The sequence below is a fragment of the Cheilinus undulatus genome, linkage group 2 (genome assembly GCF_018320785.1).
Source record: "Cheilinus undulatus linkage group 2, ASM1832078v1, whole genome shotgun sequence".
NCBI lineage: Eukaryota > Metazoa > Chordata > Actinopteri > Labriformes > Labridae > Cheilinus > Cheilinus undulatus.
Window position 1 is genome coordinate 14,515,756 of NC_054866.1, and position 26,523 is coordinate 14,542,278.

Below are 26,523 nucleotides of genomic sequence, written 5' to 3' on the forward strand. Positions count from 1 at the left end.
CCCACACAGTCCTATGCTATCTCTCACATACAGTCCTTCACGCTCAACAGTACAGTACCTCCCACGCAGACACATATACACAGCACTCAGACTCATACACAAACTCAGTCTGCCCTAATATAAAACCTTTTTCACTTTGGTTTAGGCCTGCACTCTACAAGGCTTGAAGCAAAATCTCTTTACTTCTGCACTTTCCAACTAATGGCTTGTTTCATAGAACAATTCTCCTTGCCACTGCAGTGAAAACACATTGCAGGATGTCAAAGTGGCGTTGCAAATGTCACACAGACATTGAGGTTGTTGTTAACATTGTGTGCTTGTCTCTGGTCACCTGGAAGAAAAACAACAACGTGGAGAGCCCAACATCTCCTGAGCTCAGGAGACCCTCCAAACGAGTCCGGATATCCGTCGTGGTAAGAGCCACCGATCGGGGCTACCCAAATGCCTGGAATCCGCCCGACAACAGGTTCATCAGCCAATCAACTGATTGTCATCCAGCCATTCCATTCCAGGGCTAATCCCAAATGCCGATGGACTGTGATCTGGGCTAGGCCTAAGCCCATCTGTGTCATCGTGCCATAAAATGTTGAAAAACCTCTTCCTTACACAATCTGTAGCTCCGCCCACTGACCTGTCACTGCCTCTAGTTGCTTATGTGATTGGCTGAGGCTAGAGTCTATTCAACCTAACATGTTTTCATTGGTCACAGGAGATTACAGAGAGCACTTGACAACTGAGATACCACATCTGCAAATTTGCAAAAGTACCCATGCATCATATAACTTCTTAAATGGGTTGTTAAAGCTTTTTTGTGTAGAACTTTAAAACTTGTGACTTGTGTCCTCTCAATGAAAGCATCAGTAGGTCTTTATAGAACTATCAGTGAAAGAAATTGAATTAAGTTTATTCAGCTCAAGTTTATAAGTTGCAGGAAGTGAACTTGAGATGGAGCTTGTTAACTTGAATAGCATGAACTTAATCCTTGTTTCCAATTGAAGCAATTTTACTAAGGCTGACATTATACCTAAACAACTTTTCCTCCGATTTAAAAGTCGCAGACAAAATTCAAAAGTACGAGTAAAATCATGGGAGTCTTGCTAAAGTCGCAGTTCGTTCCCGTTGCCTCAGTCATAAGGTGTAAGGTGGTCATAAGACTCAATTTTAGCAGTTTTAAGGTGGTCTTTCTTCAGTCTTGGCTTTACGATAATATCAAACATGTTTGATATTGTCTTAAGTCTTAAGTCTGATCTTATGCAAATTGTGTTTTTCAGTGATGCGACTGTCGTCTATGACCAATGGGGGCCGTCGTTGTGTGTAAGCCCATTGATTCACTTCATTCTTCAAGAGATTAAAAAAACTTTTCTGCTCAGAGCTGCAGTCAGATCTCTGCACCTGTGTGTTTGTGTGCCTTGTCTGTCAATTCATTCCAGGCTGACATGACAAATATGGTAAACTGCCACTGGGATTTTCAAAGTAAAAGCCCAATCGGTTTGTTTTCGTATGAGACTACTCGTGTTTTTATATGGTCCTTCATTCTGAAGTGTTTTCTGGATAGTCCATTGGTTGTTGCAGTAACATGCAAAGTTGCTTCGGTGTTTATCTTTCCTTTAGTTTCTACTTGATTTAAGTGATTTAAAAGCATCGGATTAAGATCAGATAAGAGATATTAACTCAAATGCGATCTCCATCTCTTTTACACTTTGTTCTCTGCTCAAAAAGTGTTGTGAATTTCCACCAGATGCATGATGGGAAATAATTTCAAAAGGCATCATATTCTAGTCTTGTAGTTAGTGACCACCAGTCAATCTGGATAATTGACCTGTTGTGTCTGTATTTACATCTTTAACACCAGTGGTGTTACCCCATCATAAACAACAGTTACCAGCTAAGTGCTTACGTCGTAGGGACAGATTTTGGCATAGTAAATGAAAAATGTAACTTTATCTGCTGTTAATCTGTTACTTAGACTTAATTGGAATGACTGTTAATTAATTCAGTTTAAAATGAACATAAATTAACTTTAAACCTTGAAAGCCTCTCATAGCACTGTTCCCAACTGATCTTAATCATTCAACAAAAACGCTTCTGTTCCATCAGAAAGTGTCCCCACTATTTAAATCCTGTAAAAGATTTCACTTTGACATAAATATTCCCTTTAAAACTGTTTCCATTTGACAAATGCATTCTAAAGCTACCATTTTAAAACCAAGATGTGGTTGAGATGTTGTCAAGTGGTCTACAAAGATGAGGTTTTTCAACCAAGCATGCTGTGCTGTCCATCATCTGCTGTGTCACCCGAGGTGTCCAATCAGTGACCACCTCCCAGGGCAGGCTTCCCCTGCTCCTGGAGTGACCAGAATCCCATCACATTTGTAGCAATCAAAAAAGAACTGTGGCAATCCATGTGTTAAATGTACAGGGGAGAGAATGAGAGGGTTTGTTGGGGAGGCGTGTTGAAGCGACTTCCTTTAAAGGCTCGGATAGGAGCATCATATCTCTTCGTTAGGAGGAGACAGGTATTTGAATGACAGCGTTCCAGCAGCAGTTCTGATAAAATGATGATGCATGAGAGGTCGATGGCAGTATTGGAAAATTTCATTGCAAACTGGGATGAGGCCTGCTGTCCTATTACCAGTAACAGCATACGCTCCAGCAGCGATGCATGTCAATCAATGAAACAAGTTTCCTGATTATGAATTGTGAAAAATGATTCCACTGTACAAGAACATCCAGCAGGGCATGAAAAATAATGGGGCAACATCGATTTCTGGACAATCAAAGACAATTAAGTGTGAAATAATCATGCTTTCAGACCTGAGTAGGCCTGATTTTATCCATCTATCAGCATTTGTGATTAATTCATCATCTTAATTGAAGTTTGCAAATCAATAAGAGATTCACTCATCACATATGTTGTCATTCCTTCACTAGGAGCCTCCACCCAGCTTAAAGAGTTTCTCAGGGGTGAGCATGCATCCACATTCCTTCTGACCATTTCACTTTGAATTCACTAAAGGACACAAAAGCAGCGCAAAACATGCTAATGCATACAGTCTTGATCATTTGTTATGGGCTGGTCACACATTACACTCGTACAAGGTAGAGCACAGTAAGACTGACAACTGGGTTACAATGTTAGTCATCCTCCATGTTGGTTTTTCCTTAAGTTTGATCACATGAGTTTCTGTGAGATCTCATGTCTGTGGAATCACTGCTGTGAAATTGTTCCAACAAACGGCATGTTTGTGGTCTCATGTTCTTGCCGACTTGTGGGTATGTAGGTTTGCAGAAATATCTTTTTTTTTTTTAATTGTCTGTGGTGTTTTAGGTTTGAAAAATTAGTGAATGTTTGGAAATCATCCAGTGTTGCCAGCAATGTTGTTGACGTTCCAGCTGGTAAATGATACTGCAAAATGTTACCAGTTGACCTACACCAGATATTACTGAAAAGTGTCACAAATATGAGATATTTTTAAATTCAAAATTGTTGTTCTTTTTTAATTTGTGCAATGTAACTGCTGGTTTGTGTTGTTGTTACAACTGTCCACCATTTAAATGCTGGAAAAAAATTCAGTGAAGCTTTTTGAGTCCTGAAAGTGGTGCCACATTCAGGCAAAAGTTTTGAACACTCACAGATGATTGGTAGCAGACTTGGATTAAAAGTCTTGATTTTGTTTGTTCAGTATTTATACCTGAACAAGCCATCCCAGACATCGCTCATGCTTGGTCCATTTCCACCAAGTGTTCTGGTTTGGTTCAGTCCAGTTTGTTTTCACAGGACTATCTTCAGTGTGCTGCACTGTTAGCTGTCACTAGATTATATAATTTATATTATTATATATTATTAACGTGTTCCAAATCGCATACATCTGTACTAATACTTAATATTTTGAGTAAATGAATTTGAACTTTCTTAAGATGAGATTAATAAAGCTTAGTTGAATTGAGTTTAGTTGAGTTTAGTTTAATTTAGTTTATCCTAGTTAAGAGTAGTTTAGTTAAATTTAGTTTAGATTAGTTTAGTTTATCCTAGTTTAGTTATGTTAAATTTAGTGTAGTATAGTTCAGTTAAATTTAGTTGAGTTATGTTTAGTTTATTAAATTTGGTTGAGTTACATTTAGTTTAGTTCAAATAAGTTTAGTTCAGTTTAGTTAAACTCAGTTTAGTTTTATTTATCCTAGTTTGGTTTAGTTCAGTTAATTTTATTTCACTTCAGTTTAGTTCAGATGAATTCAATTGAGTTGAGTTAAGCTGGGTTTAGATGACTTGAGTTGAGCTTAGAGCAGTTTAATTTAGTTGACTTTAGTTTCGTTACTTAAGTTTAGTTTAGTTGAGTTGACTTGAGTTATGTTGACTTGAGTTTTGGACTTTGGTTGGGTTAGTCATGGTAGAGTGTTTTATGCACCCTGCTAAATCTGGGATTCCTGCTTTATACAGCTGAGAAGCAAAATAATTACAAATGCATTCTATTTTGACAGATTTACACACAATGTAGATATATTATGGATTTTGAATGTATTACAAAAACTTAATTACATTTTTGTCTAGTTTTGGATGAAAACAAAACTTACCTTTTTTCCGTTTTAGTCATCAAAGAAATATTTTTGGCTAGTCTTAGTCTAATCTTTCTCATGGTAAAAAGGCTTTCAATGAACATTTATAGCCATAGTTTTAGTTGACGAAATTAACACTGGTTTAGTTGCACATATGTAAAAGCACAGCCAGACAATCTTATTTCAAAACCTCACCCAATGAGGTCAACAAAAAAAAGTCCTAAAACAGAACCTTGTGGTACCCCACACTTTATCCCAGCTCTCTCAGACACTATACCATTAATATTGACATACTGGTTTCTGTTTGTTACACAATTGTCATCCGTATTTAAATAATTTGGCAATTAATATATCATGATTAGTAGTATCAAATGCTTTAGGGGAATCCAGAAAAATTCCACATGCAAACTCCAGATCCAGTTTCGACCTTTTCTACAAACTGTAGTAGAGCCCTATAAGCAGATGGATTCCTCCAGAATCCAAACTGGTGTTTATACAGTTTTATAAACTAGTTTTCTAAATAAGATTTAAAAAAACATGGAAGAACTGAAATGGGAAAGTAATTTGTAACATATCCAAGATCACTTTATTTAAGAAGTGAAATAACTTTTAGGATGTTTTTGTGCCTTATTTAAGTAGACTGTAAAAAAGGAAACTGGCAGAAGTATGTGATTTGGAACACACTGTATGTTCATTTCTCTTCACTTTTTTATTTATTTGCTGTATGTGAAGAGATACACCAGCAGTCATCAAACACTCTTGGTGTTTTGTAGCTTATCTGCTAAATCATTTCCCTTTTCTAATAAGCTACACTTAGTCTAGCTTAGCAGTTAGCTTCTCCTTGGTAAAATGAGATGAGCCGCTTTACAAAAGATGTTTGCAGTCAGTCTGAAACATGTAAGCAGAGATCTTATTTTTTAGTGTAAAACTGGTGTTGTACTTTTTTTGAATGGATAACAGTTCAAAAGAAAACTGGCCTGATTTTTGGTTCTTAGGGGGGAAAAATCAGGTCATTTACATATTTAAAAAGCACCAGTACCATATAAAAAGAGCTTCTCTATTTCCAGGGTTAATTTTCTTTGTCTGCACATTAATCACAAACCTTAAAGAGGACATATTATGCAAAAATCACTTTTTCAGGCTTTTCTAATAAAAATATGTGCCCTTGGCCTGCCCACAATCCCCTCAATTACCAGAACCCCCCCCCCCCCTTCAGAAAATGTGTACTGAAACAAGCTGTTCTCAGATTTTACCCTCATGATGTCATGTGGGGAGTAAGCATCGCCCCCAGGTTCAGTTGGCCCTCCCCACTTTGAATAAAGTTCCATCCTCCTATCCTGATCTTGCAAGCTGAGATGCTGGATAGCTCAGTGGGTTATCCTGTTGCCTTTAATCTGGGAGATTGATGGTTCAAATCCCAGATAGGTCTTTAAATTTTGATATAAGTGTTTTTCAACAACAAACTTCACAGGCATGTTTTGGGCACCTCTGAGACCAATATAAACTTGTCTTAAAGGGTAAAATATGTCCCCTTTAATGGAAATTCAAAAACATCACTGCAATAACACTCAAACAAGAACACACTATTCTTCATCCCCAGTCATTAGCGTGTCAGTGAAAGTCTATTAGCTCTATTAATGATTTATTCCTGAGGCTCTCAAAGAGTGTCATTAGTTTCCCATGTCAGCAACAATTATCAAAGTCACCATAGGTATTCAGTCATTTACAAGCACACACTGATGTCAGAGTGGAACTGTGTTCAAACCAGGGGTTAAAACTGATAGAATGCACAGAAAAAACACTCGAGTGTATTCAAATCATGAAAAATGGCTCTAAAAGAGCTTTTAACACACTATCTTTCAGAAATAATGACATTTTTTTTATTTTTAGTATATTTCATTAGAACTGTCCCAAATTCAGCACCATGGTTCTTTAATACAATTTATGTCACAAAGTTACACCACAGAAGTCAGACTTGCCTCGGAAACTCAAAGAAATAGAAACACAAGAGGCGTGCTGGGAGTGTTTTTTCAATTTTGTGGCATAAAATGTTGCTCCTGAGGGGCTTATTTCACACCATGACAACACAGCCCTCTTGGTTAGATGTGTGGCAGCAGAAGACTTCAGAGACGGCGAGGAAGTTTAGTTTGAGGTGAATGATGAAACCCATTTCTTCATCTGTAGTTATGAAAAAGATTATTAAGAAACTAAATTTCACATATTTGCAGCAGGAGCACTGCTCATTACATGGTCTGTCTGTTTTTGTGGCAATGTCTGTGCAAGATCACGGCACATTTAGACTCCGGCAGTTAGAGGTCTAATTGATTATCCTGACGGGGTGCTCCATTAATGGACAGAGTTTTCTCAAACTTCTCTTAAGTCTTTTGAATTTCACACAATTGAAAACTGTTGCACCACAGTTTTTCATTTGATAGATACTTAAAAGGGATAAATTGTCTAGTTATTGATGCACCACGGCATGCAAAGACGACATTTTTTTATTGATCCCTTTTCAGCAGGCAATAGGTAGTGCACAGTGGGGGGTCAGGAGCATTCAAGGGCCCTGTGGGGGATTTCATAGCTCCCTCTGCAAAATAAATTCCTATTCACACAACACTCATGCATGGGGACCTAAAGGGATTTGTAACAGCTTCAGGGGCTGATTTAACCCTTAATCTATGAGTTCTTTAAATAATCTCAGTAATTTATTGATAAGCCTTTTTTGTACAGGACTTCTACTGCCATGTCTGCTTTTTGACACAAGTTTGTAAAAAAAAAAAATAAGCAAAGTTTGTCAAAAGGGACACGATGGTGTGTAATCTCTGTAATAGAATTCAGATGACCATATACTAATTATTGGTGCTTCAAAAAGATTTTTAAAAGATGTTGAGTCAAGTGTTTTGAGATTTCACACTCATGGTGTCTTCCTTCTCATTTTCCTTTTGGTTTATGGAGATGAACCCCCTAAATTTGTTGTACAAATGCTGTCTGACCTTTCATTTTCAAATTTCAGCCCTAGCTGTCATGATTTGATACAAAGAGTAAGTCTGTGAAAAACATTTTGTAAACAAAAGTACCCTGAAATGCAGCCTAGATCCCCAGATAGTGCAAAATCATCTAACAGTAATCTCCTGAAACTGTCCTGAATTGTTTGGGCTGAGCTGCTGTTCTATTTTCTGCATGATATCAGTGAGCCCTCCACCTTCCCTCCGACAGTCAAAGTCTGCTGTGAGATGCATATGTGAGCAACCCACCCACCCAGGAAGATTTCAGGGGGCAGTCCACCTGAATTTTCCAAACATTTTTGAGTACAAAATTTACAAACGGCTTTTGTAAGCTTACATAGCACAGCCTGCATCCCATCCCATATAAATAACACTGTTCAATCCCGATAGGTGTCTTTTTAACAGCCTCTTCCTTCTTAATAAAGGTTATTAATGATCCAGACTGTAATGGTCGTTATAGAGGATCGGTGTTGAAGCTTATCATGGGAAAGAATTGAAGGGAAAAGGAAAGGGCTTGCTCAGCAGAGATCCATTCAGTAACTAAGTCAAGTGAAAGTAAAGTTCTTAAAACCTAATGAGATGCAGTCTCATTCATGGCATTTCATGAGGATCATTCTATCTTTCAGTGAGCTTAATCTAAACTTCTTGGGACAACTGCACTACTTACTGCTAATCTATGTTAATGTAACCTTTTAGTAGACTTCTCAGATATGTATTTGGATTTTGTCAGTAAATCTGGGAGGAAAAAAAAGACATTTATTAAGACTGAATGCATCACACAGAACACTGAACTTTGGTCATTCAAATAATTTCTATAGAGCCATGACTATGGATGATATTTCTGGATTTTAACTGTTTTTATAGTATCCTTGAGGTTGAGCCTTCACCTTTCCTGTTTCATATTTCAGATAGTGTTATTTTGTCTTGTACCATAGACATCAAATAAAACTTTACTCAAAAGAAAAAGAAATACAATTTAAAGACAAAGACTTGATGAAGTTATGTCAGGATTGTCTGACATAAACAAGGATGGAATGGCCCAGTTTATCTTAAGATGAAAAATATCACATCATTAGCTCCATGTCAACAGTGTGCACCAGTTCTAGCTTTGGGTTAAAAATACAACTTTTAATCTGGTATTTCTTCCACTTCTTAGGTGCTTTTTTGACACTTACAAACTTAATAATAATGGACATCAAATTGGTTATAGCATATGGTATCACAAAATTACCAAAGAATAGAACATTTTGTCAACGGTTTTGGCAAACTTTGAATTGCAAATTTAACAAGGTTATCATACGTTAATATTTCAGTGTTTATAGAAACAAAAAAGTGCACAGTCCTCTATGTTGCCATTCATTTTTTTATTTTTTATACAAAACTTTGTGGATTAATTCTAGTTTGATTTATCCATACTTTTGGATTATTTTCAGCAAATTATGTGACAAAATGGTGATATTAAATTTTCATGTCTCTGGCTGTTTTTTAATAAAATTCCCAGTGGCCCTCATCAGCCACTTCTGATTGGACAGCAGTGACAAATTGCAGTGATTGTATCTATGAGGAGCATATTGCACAGTCAGCACTCAGATGGGGCATTATTAGTGCAGTGAATTTTTGGATGTGTTAAGTGGGTCTAGAAACACATTTAGCCATTATTGCCTCACATTGCGCTAATTATAATGAACCCCTGCAGCACTCTGTGTGTGTGTGTGTGTGGGTGTGTGTGTGTGTGTGTGTGTGTGTGTGTGCGCATTTACTGTAGATTGAGCCTAGGGGCTTGTCACCCCTGCTATCAGGAGTTATTAACATCAGTAGGTGTATAGGTAAGGGTTGTTCCAATGCTTAAGTTTAACATTGATATCAGCCCTTTTGACAAGCAGCGGACTTTGGCAAATAATTTTTCCTGAACAGATGTCAGTAGTCGCTGTCTATTGATTGTCTAATCAATTTGATCTTGACATCAAGTAAAAAAATTTTATTTATTTATTTATTTTTTGTTAATTATTATTAGGTAGAAGAAATTACCTATCAGATGCACTCTAAGGCTACGTTCACACTGCAGGCCTTAATGCTCAATTCTGATCTTTTCTCAGATCAGATTTTTTTGTTCGCCTGTTCACACTGCAGTCAACTTCTAAAAGATCAGGTATGTATCTGATTTAGAACCACATTCGAAAGTGGCCTGATTCTGATTCAAGAAGTTCAGATTCAATGTGACTTGCGCTGTTCACACTGTCAGAAAAAAGTCAGATACAAGTCACATGTGAGCAAAAAAATCAGATTCAGGTCACTTTTAATCGCAGTGAGAACGTAGCCTAACTTGTGTCTATGCTCAGACACTACAGCAGTGGTTTCCAACCTTTTTTCCCTGGAGCCCCCCTTCTCGCACCAAAGATGGACTAGCCCCTCCCCCAAGACCCACACAATTAAAAAAGTGATAGACTGCTGTCAAAAGTCAGCATCAATTTTAATTGTTTCATCAACAAGACCTTGAGAAAAGAGGCCTGCAAATGTTTATCATACCAAAAGACATTTTTAACTAATTAAGGAATGTTTTGCCATATTTTTAGTGAATATATGCCAAACTAACTTATAAATGTAAAGGATTTCTCTGGGGCTGAGACCAGTTGGAAATATTTGAGTTTGATTGTGAATGTTGACATTTTAGTACATAAACTGTAAATATTGTGCCTTCAGAATAGAGTAAAAACCTATGTCTCAAACCCACAGGAGGTCATTTGTGGTTTTACATTATTCTTTCTCTGCTCCCTTTCATTCAGATCTACCCACACAGCTATGCTTTTATTGTTTGTTTTCTGATGTGCAGCTCTTCTCCATACTGTCTTTGTCTATTTTTGCAACTTTTCCAGAGCCTTCTTGCATCCCTGTCAAGTGTATACCCCCCCCCCCATCCTCCCCTTATCTCCTTCCCCCTTCCTCTCTGTCCATCTAGGTTGTGAAATATTGATGCAGGGTAAATGACATCAGTAGTCTGTTGCAGAGAAATGATGCCGCCCAGCCTCCCAGTCACTCCTGGCTGTTTTTCTCATTATTTTCCCCCACTCCTGCGTCTTCGTAATTCCCCCATGCTTTATTTATGATGGCTTGTGGGCACCTTATTTTGGCACCTTGCCTCTCTCTCTTTTATTTCCACAAGCTTCTTTTGTTTCTCTGCATCAATCTCTCTTTCTTTTTCTTCTTCTTTGCATATACACTTTTAAATGTCAACAAGCATCAATTACTTTGCAGGGGAAAAAACTAAGAATATCTTTTCTTCTCACCTTAACAATGCTGTGTGAGAGAGAGAGACCCTTCTCTGCTACCATACCTCATTTCTCATCTGAGTAGCTGTTTTTCTCTCCACACTTCACTGCATCAGTTTCACCCACTGTGGAGTGAAAGAAACCAATCCACAGAAACAAAAATGCATGAAGAAACTGCTTGAATCATTTCTGTTTTTGTTGAATAGATATGAATATTAAAAGTTGCCTACATTTGACAGCAGTTGAAGAAAATGTTAAAAAAAAAACAGTCTCAGACAGCAGAGCAGATTTGAAAGCATCCTGGGCTGAATTTAAGAGAATTTATAAAAATGAATTTATAACTTTAGATGAATCAAGTATCATTGCAGGTTTTTCAAACTTGAAGAAGCCACACTGCACAACTTTTGTGACATTTACCCAAAATTATTATGAAAAATAACTGCAGAATATGCAGAATATCACAATTAATGATGATGTTGGGAGCTAATGAGCTAAGTTGTTGTGACATCTGGTGCCTCCAACTGACACATTTTGTACACTCATTTTATTATTTTTCCCATCCAACTGCACAACATTGGAACTTTTTGTTTTTAATTAATTTTAGTGTGAGAGTGTAGATGGAGTTGTACATACACTATATTGCCTAAAGTATTTGCTCACCTGCCTTGACTAACATATGAACTTAAGTGACATCCCATTGTTAATCCATAGGGTTTAATATGACATCGGTCCACCCTTTGCAGCTATAACAGCTTCAACTCCTCCGGGAAGGCTTTCCACAAGGTTTAGGAGTGTGTTTATGGGAATTTTTCGACCAATCTTCCAGAAGTGCATTTGTGAGGTCACACACTGATGTTGGAGGAGAAAGCCTGGCTCTCAGTCTCCGCTCTAATTCATCCCAAAGGTGTTCTGTGGGGTTGAGGTCAGGACTCTGTGCAGGCCAGTCAAGTTCATCCACACCAAATTCTCTCATCCATGTCTTTATGGACCTTGCTTTGTGCACTGGTGCACAGTCATGTTGGAACAGGAAGGGGCCATCCCCAAACTGTTCCAACAAAGTTGGGAGCATGGAATTGTCCAAAATCTCTTGGTTTGCTTGGGCATTCAGAGTTCCTTTCACTGGAACTAAGGGGCCAAGCCCAGCTCCTGAAAAACAACACCACATCATAATCCCCCCTCCACCAAACTTTACACTTGGCACAATGCAGTCAGACAAGTATCGTTCAAGTACCGTTCTCCTATTTCAGTGAGTTAAAGACTGCACAATTAGTTTTTTTTAGCAAGTGCTTCTCCTTATTATCACATTAATAAAGTCAAAGAATAGCAGATTAGTGCTGGTCTCTACTTGTCTTGATGGAAAATCCTGAGTCTGGCCAGTGTGAGACCGAGACAAGACCGAGTAAAAATGCTCTGTAGTCCGAGATAAGACCAAGACAGTTCTTGAGTGCTATAACACTAGTGTACGGTATTGAAGTATATTTCACTAAAGTATGAGACTGGGACTCTTTCTTTCTGATGCAGCAGGACTGTTTTTGATGGAATATTAGGATTAAGAGATTACAGTGTTTCTTCAAATTGGTGAGTTGTGTCACCTTGGTTAATTTTGTTTGTTTGTAGTCTGACAGATTCATAGTTGGTAGATGATATGCTGGTTTTATCCTGGAATTGTTTACATGGTCAGATTCATGAGAATCATTGCTTTCTGGGAGTGTACAGCATGCTTTATACTTATGAACAGTCATTTTGTGCATATTTTCAATGTTTGTAAGCAGGGCATCACATTTTTCTGAGTAAATTACCATGAATGTAGACAGAATGAATATAAACTAAATTTTCAGGTGTTGAATGTCAGTCCTAAATCTTCTTTAGTGCATCTTGAATCACTTTGCAATATTAGAAATTATGACAGAGGTAATATCAGTGGATGCAGTGTGTTAATAGAGTAAAAAGGGGTTGAGCAAAAAAGAAATCTGTATTACAGAAAACCTACTAAAACATCTCTGATAGAAAGTGAGCTGATGGCTGAGTCTATACCCCAAAGAGAAAAGACTGCTTTTACTGTATTTTACCATCATAGCAGAAGAATGAAGAAGTGAGCAAATATGGTTTAGAAGTCTGTGTGTTCTAATGATCTCCTCTTTAAAGAAGGATGTTTTTATATTCAAGAACCATATGGCAGAACTTAAACAGGGCATTAGATATTAAAATAAGGGTCAAGTATTAGCACTATGAGAATGGGTTCAATGTGAATGAGTTACAAGTTGTATGACACTGACTCCATTAAAATCGTCCTTCAGTAGTCTGATAGGAAGAATATTCAGGGGACAGGATGGAGTGTTCTGAATAATTTCAGACAACACAGCAGATACACAGTGGAGGAGGAGGGGGATCTGAAGGAGATGAGTGTGACTTCCTGTTGTTTGTTTTCAGGGGGAATTGATTAGTTGCTTGATATCAGGTGCATTAGGGGTGAAAAGAATAAAAACTGTGCCCTAACAGTGTGGGAGCGTCAGATATCGATTTGCATCACACAGCATCTGGCCCCCATTGTCCATAATGCATCCATTAAAGATTTAATTCTCTGCCCTGTGAATTACAGTTTCCCTTTAAACAGTATAACATCTAGCACTTTTTTTTAACGTATAGTAGCAGAAGTGTGGAGCTTTGTAATGATGAGCATTTGATGGCGGCAATACAAATAGTTTTGCCTCAATATTAACGCAAGTCATAGTTCAGTTTTTCAACACTGATGTGGATGTTCTTAATGCACTGATATTTCCACTGTGTTAAATAAGCAAGATCAACAAACATGAAACATAAGAACAAACAGGAGCAAACAGGATATATTTAGGAAGAAAGCTGGAAAAAAAAATTACCACATTTTTTTTTTTTTTTTTTTGTGAGACAAAAGGGGTCGCTCACGAGGCTTAAGCCAATTTTTTTTTTATTATTTTCAAAAGCCCCTTTTGGATTGGTAAAAAGTATGTTGCTGTAGAGTGTTACAATAGAGAAATGCAAATATAAATGTTTTATAAGAAACAAATAGACCCTCCTAAACAGCATTTTCATAGCCAAGCTAAAAAAAAGTTTAGCCATAATTTTCTACTTTTAAGACCTAATACACCTGAAAAAGACCTAATATAAAACACCACAGTGTTAAAAAAGGATGTTTAAAACCAAAAATATTAACAATAACCACATCTTTATAAGCAAATAGCAAAATAACTGAAACTGCATATTTTACATTTCACTGCTATACTTTATTCCTACCATTTATATGTTATGTAATTTAAGAAATAAGCATTTTTGTGCCCTTTATTTTTGAGGCAGAAGTGACATTTTTAATATTCAATAAGTATCATGGTTTAAGAGTAGAAGAACTTTGAGACTAATCAGATACTCAAAAATGCTGTTGGTTCTAAATTGTCTGGTTTGTTTTTTTAAGCATAACTTTACCTTTTTTGCCAATAAATAGGTTTGATTATGCTTTTTAATTCTAAATTTGTATCTAGAATGGCTTGGAGATAGTACTTATTACTGCCTGATAAGCAAAAAAGTTTGGGCTAGGCCAGAATAAATAAACTTCTGGCTCTACCCCTAAGACAGTCCTGGTCCTTGTCATCTCCCTCCCACTCCCTTCCTCAAGAGGAACATAGAAACAGAGGTAAAAAGAGGTGTTGTATCATGCTGCATTACTTGCATAGTGTTTGAAAACTATGATAGGAAACAATTAAAATTAGCATTTTTGTCAGCAGTAATGTTGGAACTGTTTCAGCATTTTACTCAAATGATCTCAAGGTAGCTAGATTCACAGCTTTGTCCGCTGTACCATCATTTTTCTCACCACAGTTTGAAAAAAAATACTATTTAACACTGTTATACATTAATAAATAAGCAGGAGCGCACATACAAATGACTAACAGGAGTCCAACCATCCTTGTTTAATGTTCTAATTTAGTTTATTTCTCTGTGGCAGTAACACAGTTGGTCTTTGTTACGCTATTACTGTATTATTTGTCCGGTTTAAACTAGGGTACTTTACTTCCTATTTGGAAAAATCTACTTCTGTGTTGATAATAAAATAAAGAACCTATGGTAGATTGAAAGTTAAAATGTATATGGGAAAGAAAGAACTTGCAACAGATAGAAAAGCAAATTAAAATAGCTAAAGTGAATAGTAAAACACGGAGTAGGGGCTGATGCATATTAGATTTTATTCGACATGTAGCTGTCTGAGTTTTACAAAGTAATCGAGACATTGAAAGGAGCAACAGTGTTATTATTATCAATCACCATTGTAGCAGGGAGACACTGCAGTGACTAAACTACAGTGTGCATACATGGACATTAAAGCAAGCGATTGCAATTACTGAATGATAAAATTGCTGACCTTACATTGCAAGAAAGCGTCAACACTCAACAACCCTGGTTTGTGGATGTGACACATAAAAGATTAAGTAGTTTGACAACATCCAGTTTGATCATTTAAAAACAGAAAACCTGTTTGAGCATATTTAGATATTTCTTTGTTGACTGACTCAGTCTTTGGGCATTTTCCAAATGACTATCATTGCTCCCCCCTCTGCTATGATTGCTTTTAGTGGAGTTGTTTGAAAGGTTTAGAAATAGAACAGATTCTCCATTGAGTACAAACCAAAGTTAGAAAGTAATGAGTGAATTACCTGCAAGAAAATTAGCATTTAACTTCCTGCACATTCATAATGAGTAATTGTTGTTGGGACTTTTCCCTGTTGTGCTGCTAAGTGTTTATTTGAGCAGCTTCAGTACCCATCAGTCTATAAATATAATCAGTGAAGTAAGAGATTGATGAGTAGGCTAATGTCCTACTTCTGTTCTTTTTTAACAGAGGACATGCTTTTCTCTGGACATTCAGATGAGGCTATAAATGACCGACAGCACACACAATCGTTCACAACTTCCAAACCAGCATTATTGCTCATACCACTCTAGTTTAAACATTTGAATGGTGTAATTTAGTTGTTTAAGGGGCTCAGACATTTAATTAGATACATTCATAAAGCAGTAATAAGATTTAGTGGTACTAATGAGCAGAAGGAGCTCTAGTAGCGGGGAAATCAGCCGTTAACTGCCTGCACATGAATGATAAGTATTATTATTGCAGTGTTCTTCTATTACACCATTAAGTGTTGGTTATAGACAGCAGTAAGTGAAACAGACATCACAATATTGAGCTTAAGCACAAGAGATAAACTTGATTGCCTCTTTTGTCATCACCGAACCGATAGAGAGAGCTACTCTGAAGACAGAGTGCAGGACGCTAATGATAATGATGCTGATGTGAGGGAGTCCACCTACATTTAGACAGACTGCATCCCAGTATTAATCTCACTCATATAATACTGTTTGGCACTATCTTATTCATCTAAGTAAATTTCAATTTATCTGTCATGGGTATGATCTTTTTTAAAGAGGTATCTTTGCAATGATCCAATCATTTCCAGTGCTGTGACACCTTCTGCCCTACCCAAACACCATCTGTGTAGATGTAAATCACAAGCTGTAACCTTCTTGCTGGCTAATTTAAGGCCTGCTTCATGTTTCACTGTGGATACTACCTGTCAAGCAAGTTTGTATTGGAATCTGAGAAAAAATATCATCTTCCACTGCTGTAAACAAATATTTCCCCCTCACTGATTTCTTATTTTTTGAATACTTATCACACTTAAATGTTCAAGTCGTCACCCCTTTATTAAGGGGAAAAGCCAATTCAAACCTACTTGCCCTATTAGTGAAAAGTAATTGCCCCTTTATTAAAATGTTAACAAGGAAAAATAAACACATATAGTGTCTTATGTATATTTACTTCCACATTATAAAGTTATTTGAATCCAAAATATTCATTTTGTAAGACATGCTGAGGTTTTCTTTTGATTCTGACCTCCTCTCGAAGCAAGACATGACTGGCTTCATAATACTGTATAGGTAATGGTGGTACCACCAGTTCTAACTTATAATTCCAACAGGACACCTATAATAAACACAAATATTGACTAACTAGATGAGTTTTAGCAGTGATGTGGTTCCCATTGAAAAAAAATGATTTACTTCCTTGAAATTTAATAAAATTGTTATACTTTCTTAAAACTGACCAAAATCACATATATTTCACTAGTTATCCATCCATCCATCTTCTTCCGCTTATCCGAGATCGGGTCGCGGGGGCAGCAGCCTAAGCAGGGAAGCCCAGACTTCCCTCTCTCCACTTCTCGCCACTTCCTCCAGCTCTTCCAGAGGGATCCCAAGGCGTTCCCAGGCCAGCCGAGCGACATCGTCTCTCCCGCATGTCCTGGGTCTTCCCCAGGGGCCTCCTTCCAGTGGGACTTGCCCGGAGCACCTTACCAGGGAGGCGTCCAGGAGGCATCCAGACCAGGTGCCTGAGCCACCTCATCTGGCTCCTCTAAATTCAGAGGAGCAGCGCCTCTACTCCGAGTCTCTCCCGGATGGCCGAGCTTCTTGCCCTATCTCTAAGGGAGAGCCCAGACACCCTACGGAGGAAACTCATTTCAGCTGCCTGTATCCGCATCACTGCCAACGCCGCACCGATCCACCTGTCGATCTCTTGCTCCAGTCTTCCTTCACTTGTGAACAAGACCCCAAGATATTGATACCACTTTTTTTTTTTTTTTTGTTTTCTTTTGTAATTCCACCAGGTAATATAAGAAAAAAAAATCACAAATATTAAATGTCTTAATAAATTTAAGCAGAAATAGGTCTCACAATAAAAATTAATCTGTTATAAACCACATAAGTACAATAAAACTGTTACAAGGTTATAAAACTGACAAAAATCAATCTGATTTTGATTATTTTACTTTGAATATTTCTTGAAATTAGTGAAATGTACTACTGGATCGCTCTTTAATTTTTCCACAAACATGGCAAAATCCAACTACACTACTGGAGTACTGCTACAGTACTGCTCCTACACTAAAATGAGTTATTTGTCAAGAAAATATCCTTGGTATGGCTTGCTAGATAAATTGGCTTTATGTTTTAACATAGACAACATTTTATACCCCTGAACAGGTGTATGTCCAAATATGGTTCCTCCATTTTTCATGCTAAAATTTCAGTAATTTCTGGAAATCTAACATGAACAAAGCCTATCATGATCACTACTGTTCACCTTTTTAAATGTGCGAGATCAAACAACTTATCATGGTTGTTTATGATTATAGGGCCATTTTTTTGGGACCATAAGAGACTTAGAACTGTTATCAAGCTTTGGAGAAACAGGAAGTTTGAGATGCTCAAGGCCACTCCTGACTGATCAGATGGTGTGATGTCACTTTCTTTGAAATTGACTGATCTGCACTGACTGGCTGAGAAAAATCATTTGGATTGGGTTTTGTGTGTATTCCAGAGATTTTGGGGGAGGCCATGGAGGAAGTCAACCAAAGTGGCCTTATATTGTTCTTTGTGCCATGCAAGCAGCAAAATAGTCCCAGACCAACACACAACCACTGTGTTTGACTGTCAGTATGATGTTCTTTTGATGACATTCTGTGATAGTTTTACTTCAGATGTAACGAGAACTTTCCTTCCCAAAAGTTCAACTTATGTCTCATCACTCCACAGATTTTTTTCCCCAAAAGTCTTTGGGATCATCAGGATGTTTTTTGTCAAATATGAGGTGAGCCTTTGTGTCCCCTCTGGCCAGCAGTGGTTTTGGCCTTGGAACTTCCCCATGGATGTCATTCTTGCCCAGTCTCTTTCTTATTGTTAAATCATGAACACTGACCTTGACCAAGTCTTGTGAGGCCTGCAAGTCTTTAGATGTTGTTCTGGGTTCTTTTGTGACCATCCTGGATGAGTCCTTGATGTGCTCTTGGAGTAATTTTAGCTGGCCGGCCGCTCCTGGGAAGGTTCACCACTGTTCAAAGTTTTCTCCATTTGTGGGTAATGGATCTCACCATGGTTTGCAGGAGTCCCAAAGCATTAGAAATGGCTGTGTGACCCTTTCAAGTCTGATAAATGTCAGTTTCTTTGTTTCTCATCTGTTCCTTACTTTTTAAAGATCAAAGCATGGTGTGTAAATCTTTTAGGCTACTTCACTTTTTCAGACAGGTTCTGTTCAAGGGATTTCTTGATTCAACAGGTCTGGCAGTAGACAGACCTGTGAAAGTGTAAGTGTGTAGTATGGTGTTAGATGACACCGTTAGAGTTGAAGAAAGGACTCCCAGTAGCACCACATTAAATAGGATCATTACGATTCAGTGATGTTGTCCAGATGGCATGTAACCTATATGATTTTGTTCCAGATTGTTCAGCCCTAGTTCTTGCCTTCTCATACAGGCCAAAATCTACTCCTCTCCTTATGCAAATGTTACATGAGTAAAGACAGCCTGAGCACCTCCACTTGTACCTGCTGGAGGCTAAAGGACCCACATTTTTCCCCACATATCATCACGTAAAACTCTTGTCATTATATACTCAGGCTGACTGCATAATCATGCAGAGAGAGTGTGAGAGTATGCGTGTATGATACAGCAGTCTCTGGGTCTAGATTGTGTCTGTTCACTGCTGACCCAGTCTTGGATGGTTGCCACTGATTGGGTGATCGGCTGGATGGAGGGAGTGATGGATTACTGCAGGAGGAAGGAGGGAGGAAGGGAGAGGAAGAGGAACAGACCTTTCAGCAAAGCAAGCAATACGGCTTCATCTGCTTATTGTCAGCACTCTGGAGTCTCTCTCCACACGCAGATCCTCATTCAGACCTCATTTGAATATGCCCACACACTTCCTCCTATTTCACTCTCAGTTGCATGCAGAAGTTTCTCTCCCTCCTCCCATACACACACTTCTGCCAAACTGTGTATCCAGAAGCACAGATTTGCTCCCTTAATAGAGCAGCTAATCTTTCTGAAAGCACCTATTTTGCATGCACAGTCCCACCTCTCTCCTCTGTCTTTCAAAAAAAATCCCTTCTTCTGCAAAAACACAGAAAAAAATCCCGTTCACAGAAGCTGTTTGATGTTCCCTTGTCTCTTCAGTTTACCTTTAATGACTTTCAGAATGTCCTTGTGACAAACAGAAGGATCTAAAAGACAGCAGAGATAAAGTGCTGCAGGTTTGTTTAGTCTCATCAACTCCAAGCACGTTTGGCCTCTGTTTGCATAATGCTACAGTAGGGCATCTCTTTCTACCCCGCGGCAACAGTTGCCAGGGTTACCGACAGGTCGGCAACCGCAGCAATGAGGATAAATGAGCTCAGTGCTCCTGTCGATCTCTGGGTTGTACTTACTCTGCCTTTCTCACCCTAACACGCATGCATATGTTCTCCTGAAAGTAAATACCTGTACTCAGGCACATTCACACATCCTGCGGCAGCCTTCTCTCATACTAAGCTGTAAATTTCCCTGCTGCATCATCTTCAGGGTTGCTGGTTTGATTCTAGCTTGTCAAACAGCCTCGACAGCATCAGCCTGTCACTTCTGAGCCGTAAGCTCTGAGTGTGCCGCAGATCCATCATTATAATGATCATCTGCTCCGACATCTCATACATCACATCCCCCGCACTCATTAAATGTACTGTAGTCGCTCCTTTAGTCACTCATTCCATTTCTGCCCATCTGTCTCAAGACAGCGGCGCTGCATAACACTCATGATGTGTTGCATGGGTGATTTTGTGTTTTTAATGTGTCGTTTTAGCCTGTGTGCACTGATGTAGTGCTGAAGGCATGCTGATGTGTAAAAATATATATTTATACAGATAATAACCAACTGCAGTGTATTGTTTATCTTCCATTTGTTTACTATTCTATCACTGCTTGTGCATATGTCTAACTGCTGTCTTGTTGCTTCTATTCTCAGGATGATGGAGATGTGGAGGATGACATGACCATAAGAGAGGTAAGACAGACAGCCAAATACACTACATCATATTTATTATCTGACATTTATTTAACGGGTACACACAGTAACATTGCTGTGATCACGCACAGGTCCCAGATGCACCGCTCTAAGTGTTTATAGGAGTGATAATTTTCAACATCTGTCCACAGGACGCTTTTAGAGGTTAAAGTTAGGAATAAAGGAACATGAGAAAAGCAAAGAAATACCAAAACAACATAGTTCATTTTCAAATACAGTGAAGTTAAAATATTCAATGGTGATGAAATACAAATCTAATTAAACTAGAAGGCTGTGTAGTTACTGTAGATAAGCAGGCATGTAAGCACATGTTTTATGTGTGGGAACATTATTGTAGCTCCTTTAGCCAAGATTTAATACCTTTTGTTAAAATCTGTAAAATTATGTTGCATTTTAAACTCAGTGGGTAGACTACTCCAAAGTTTTGCTGCGTTAACAGAAAAGGCTGATTGTCCAAAAGAGGTTTTGCACAGAGGGATGCAACAGTATCCTTTTTCTGAAGACTGTGGCTGTGTCCGAAACCACTCACTCATTCCTTACTCCCTATCCGCTATATAGTGAACTGCATATAGTGGACTATAAAGTGCACTCACTTTCAATACACAAAACGGTTTTGGATACTACTCCAGCTGCGGGCAATGACATCATCGCCGTCTCACTATTAAAATGTTAAGCAACAATGGCTCGTAGATTTCCATGACAACGGCTGAGGATTGAAATTAACAGTAGAATTTCACTGAAAACTGATACAAAATGTAACATATTTTCACACACACAAAAAAAAATTCTAATAGATTATTTTTTCAGCAAAGTACCCCCTAAACAGTGAAAAGCATTTTAGGCTGAACAGTGCCGTGGCATCAGTGTCTGATTTAGTAAGTTTTGTTACTGATCAACACTTTCAAATTTCAAACATCAGATTATTATTTTTTTTTTTCAACATTTTAAAACGTTAATATGCATGACTAAATTCATGGCAAATCTTCTCATCAATAAAATGTCAGTATTAAAACCGTGACTGGACTGGCACTCCATCAGTGTACAAAACACTGATCATTTGTTGTGGTCTCTCGTTAACTATCTGGAACAAACAATTGTAAGCATGTTTAACAAAAACGAATAATTATTTACCTAATTATTGATAAAAATGTGTGCACACATAAATAGTTGAGAGCTTAGTGCCCTCTTTTGGGATCATAATAAAGATCTCTTCTCAAACTGAAATTAAGAACTTAGTCGTAGATAAACATTTCTTCCCCAAAAAAAGAAATCATAAATGTATTTATGAATAGAGTGATTGAGAATACAGTTATTGACAGGTGATGTCATGTGGCATGTGCCAGGGTAGGACAATCCATCCTGCCATTGGGGAGACTATGGGTTTTTTAGGATAATGAAAGTGAATAACCTACTAAATAAAACATTCACTTTATGAACTTACAGTTATATTTGATATATTTCTAAGTTATTTTAAGGGATTTTTCCAAGGATACTAATTTTTAAATATACAGTCCTTAACAAATTATGGCTTAACAAATTTATTAGACCACCACCCAAAGTAAGGTTTATGCCACAGCTGCCCTAAATTAACAGCATTGATAAAACCAGAATCATTTTTTATGTTTCTTCAATGCTTAATACACCAATATGTAGAAGCTCTTTAACTGAAATGATATTTTTAATGCTAAAATATAGCTATTATTGTTATCAATGAATTTTCAAATTTACTGATCTACAAAAACCTGAAAAAATAGTAAAGCACATTAATATTTCTTGATTAATATGTCAAATTATAGCACTGAAAATAAAGAGTCTACAATAAAGCACTTCATGATGCTGGATGGTCTCTGAGATAGGTGGTCTAATAAATTTGTTAAGCACTGTATATACTTTAAAATCTTTCATACCCCTTGGCGTGCCTTCACATACCCCCAGTGGTATGCTTACCCCTATTTGAGAACCACTTGATTAGAGTCCTGATATCTTGTAAAAAACAAAAAAACAATCACCAAACATAGATGGAGTCAAACCATGCAAATATTAGAAAATCTATTTAAGATCGTTGTAGCTGAAGAAGCTTTCAAAGCAAAACATTGTTGGCAAAACCAAAACCTCATATCTCAATTTGTCAGGATTTTTTCATAAATCTGTGTTATTGATCCCCCTTCACATCTGTCAGTGGGTTTTACCAGTTTTAATCCAATAAAAATTTTTAAAAAGATGCTCTCCATCACCATTAAGTGTTCAAGTAATTTGAAATGTACAGGGTTTTTTCCTTTCCTGAAAAGTGGTCATATCAGAGATAGAAGGTTTTGGTACAACACAGCGACATGTTGTGTTTTTCTAATACAAGACAATGGTGTCAAATGGTGCCATATAATTTATATATACACATTTACCAAGGATTAGGTGGTATGCATTTTTTTTACAATGTTAAACCTTCCCAAAATTTTCCAATGGTATACTTGGTGGAATTGTTGCCAGGTGTAACATTTTACAAGAAGCATGTCAGACCAAGCACTTGCTTCCATGCACACACAGGTACAGTGAGCAGACGCATGTCTCTACAGGCATTTCATTCAATCCTTTTTCAAAATGATTTGAGTTTTTTGAAAAAAATAAATAAAAATTAGGACTCTTATGACAGGTTTTTACACTTCACAGGTAAGCTGAGTTACATCAGCTCAGAGGATCACATGAAGTTTTGTCTCTTTCTTTCCTCTATCTCTGTGCGTAATGGTGCATATGTGCTCTCTTTTGCTCCATGCAAAGAGGCAAAACTATTTTCAGACAGGGTCGAGGAATATTAAATATGTCCTGTGTGCTTTAAACAGATAAAGTTGGGCCCTAAATGTGTTTTTTTTTTTCAAATTGCACAACAACGGTGAGCTCTGGGAGTTCACTCTGCAGGAGGCTAATGCAACGTTACAGACTACAACCAACAAGTACTTTGGCACTTCAAATGCCATCTATTTTAATGGTATACAAATCTCCTGGCAGTTGAGCTCAGCCTGCAGTAGTGAGACAGACTTGCACCTCATGAGTTCATCTGTCCTCCTCCACCTGTCACTTGTTGTCCTTAATGAAGAGTGTTCTCTGTCACACCGGGGCCCCACAAGGGGGGGAAGCTGTTAAAAAAAGTGGTGCCAACCCCTTCCAGTGTGGTTTGTGTTGTGATGTATTGCAGCTCCTCCTGAGCAAAGAAGCTAAAGCAGCTGCTTGTAATTCACCAGGGATGTCCAAACTTTTTCCACTAACAGCTATATACAAAAATATATAATGATGATGGGACCGCTTTCATATACCTCACCTTGAGAATATTTAGGTGAGTAAAACCAATCAATATGCTCACATTTCTAGTGAATGCCTTACAAGGCAAATATTATTGCTATTGGTTCTGCTATTGGCTGCTGTAATAAACATGGGCATTAGAAAGCTACCTCTCCAGTATCAATGTTTTTCCCAGCTCTACTAAGAACTATCTGTCCTATCAATCAGCTACCAAATACTTCAGTTTTTTTATATTTCAGATTGGACATCAGTTTATCAAAACCTGTTTTTATGTAACGTGTAACTTGCACCTAGTGACATAACATCCCTTCACACCCAGGTCTTCAATACCTCAATATCTCCAGACCATCTGATTATCCTGAAGTCTTATATTTTTGGATATGACATCATCCATAATTCATCCATCAACAGCACCTCTCATTTCCTCTCTGTCATCTGCACATTCCTCACACTTTTCTCCCTCCTTCCCCTCTTTTTTCCCCCGAATCACTCATCGTTCACCCCTCATACATCTGCCTTGTCGCCGCTCCTCGCAACGTCTCCCTTCCGTGTTTGCCATTTACCTTCCTCGCCGCCCATCGACGTAGGTTTGGTTTGATTTATAGAGTCATTCAGAGCGGTGCCCGGTCCATTGATTGTCTATCAGAGGAAGGTGATTTGTCAGGAGGTGGACTGGAATGATTTGATGCCTTTGTCTTCTTATTAGTGACTGGCACTTTATATAAAGACATCATCTGCTAACGGGGTAGATCACGCACACAGTCAGAAAAATCAGGACAAATAAGCAAAAATATGACACAAAGAAGTCAACTTTTTATTAAAGATTAAAATGAAGCCAGACGTGTCTGACTCTGATTTAATTGTGTATGATGTAATGCTTTTGATTACCTTTATTTATGAAGTAATCAATACCAGACTGCCTGTTCAAGGTCTCAAACAGCAAGAAGACAAAGAATGACTTCATTTGGCTCCTAAGGGGAGATTTTACTGTTCACTCAATTATCATATCTGGCTCTCTCATCTAGACCTGTAATACACAAGCGTACATTTAGGACCAGATATTCAGTTTGATTGAGTGTTTGTTAGCCCTTGTCCAGTTAATCAAGATGGGCTGGTTAGTTGGAGTTAATTCCCATTTCAGGAATAAACAGTTGCATGTCAGATATATCTCTAAAATTCTCTGTCACATGTGCATACAGTTTTTCACGAGCTCATCTTAATCTCTAGTAAGAAATTTGGTTTATGTGATTAGATTACAATTGAATATTTTTACTAGCTTAATAGAGGCACGTTGGTTAAGTTGACTGGTTTTGATCAGGTCATGTTTTTCCAACTAACATTTCTATATGGAAGATATTGGTGTTTAAGATCTGGATTAACATTTTGAAATATGAGAAATTTGTTGTCTTTAACTGAAATTTTTACCAGTCAAAACTTCTCTTGGGACTAACCAGTTTTGTTGCAATAAACTATTGCTATAACTGCTAATGCTGTGATGTGAGACTGCATTGAGAATGTGGGGTAGTATTCCCAACCTTGGCAATCCACACTGTTCATTGTCATTTTTGGCTCATTCCTAAACTCCCATCATCCCTCTGTGTGTTTTTACAGATTGCAGAGTGGGAGGAGATGCAGCTTGATGAGCAGGTCAACTTCAACAACTGTAAGATCGACCCCGCCCCATTCCAGCTGGTGGAACGCACGTCGCTGCATAAGGTCTGTAGTAAATATGGCTATTGTTCACTCTCTGTGTGTTCCTATCATACTGAAACATAAAAGCTTTGGCTGTTCCTTTCAAAGATACAATATGTTAATTTTTTGCACTGGGATATCTATACTAACTTAAAGAGTGGCCATTCCTATGTTATATATTTTAAGTTAAGGTCTTACAGTAATTCAAATATTCCTAAAGCTCTCAAAGACAGAGATACTCTTCAATTCTATAAATGTAATAGGATGTGTCTTGTCATGATGGCTGCCATAGGTTGCAAGTTCAATTGCCCAAACTCAGCTCCATAATATGTAGCCCATTCACCCAGCATTTCCAGGGAGTTAAGACAAGCACTGCTCAGTACCGCCCACCTCCACAGCCTCCTTCCAAATACTACTTCTCCCACAATGCACTTGTGCACTGGAAGCAAAGCTAAAGTGCATGCACATCCTGAGACCCTTCTGGCATGAACACTGAAGCTCACTTTTAAGTGCATTTTTAAATAAAGTAATTGTGATGCTCTTGGAATGTACTGCTTAGTGCTGGTTACCTCCGCCAAGGAGGTTATGTGATCGGGTGGGTTTGTTTGTTTGTTAGTTAGTTAGTTTGTTAGCAACATAACTCAAAAAGTTTTGGATGGATTTTGATGATATTTTCAGGAAATGTCAGAAATGGCATAAGGAAGAACTGATTAGATTTTGGGAGTGATGCGGATCACTGTCTGGATCCAGGAATTTTTTGAAGGATTCTGTACTATAGGGAGATAAGGCTAATGTCGGAG

At 37.9% G+C, this 26,523-nt stretch overlaps 1 protein-coding gene across 2 annotated transcripts in view; it reads left to right on the forward strand.

Annotated features, from left to right (window-relative positions):
- The window catches only part of clcn2c (chloride channel 2c), a 186,199-nt gene that overhangs the window by 139,263 nt on the left and 20,413 nt on the right, over positions 1 to 26,523 (forward strand). The window contains exons 19-21 of one of the 2 annotated variants that reach the window (XM_041802650.1): positions 2,932 to 2,964; positions 20,681 to 20,719; positions 25,643 to 25,747. In XM_041802650.1, coding sequence (XP_041658584.1) covers positions 2,932 to 2,964; positions 20,681 to 20,719; positions 25,643 to 25,747 — 177 coding nt within the window. The remainder of the gene's footprint in view (positions 1 to 2,931; positions 2,965 to 20,680; positions 20,720 to 25,642; positions 25,748 to 26,523) is intronic. The other variant, XM_041802658.1, reaches the window with a different exon arrangement.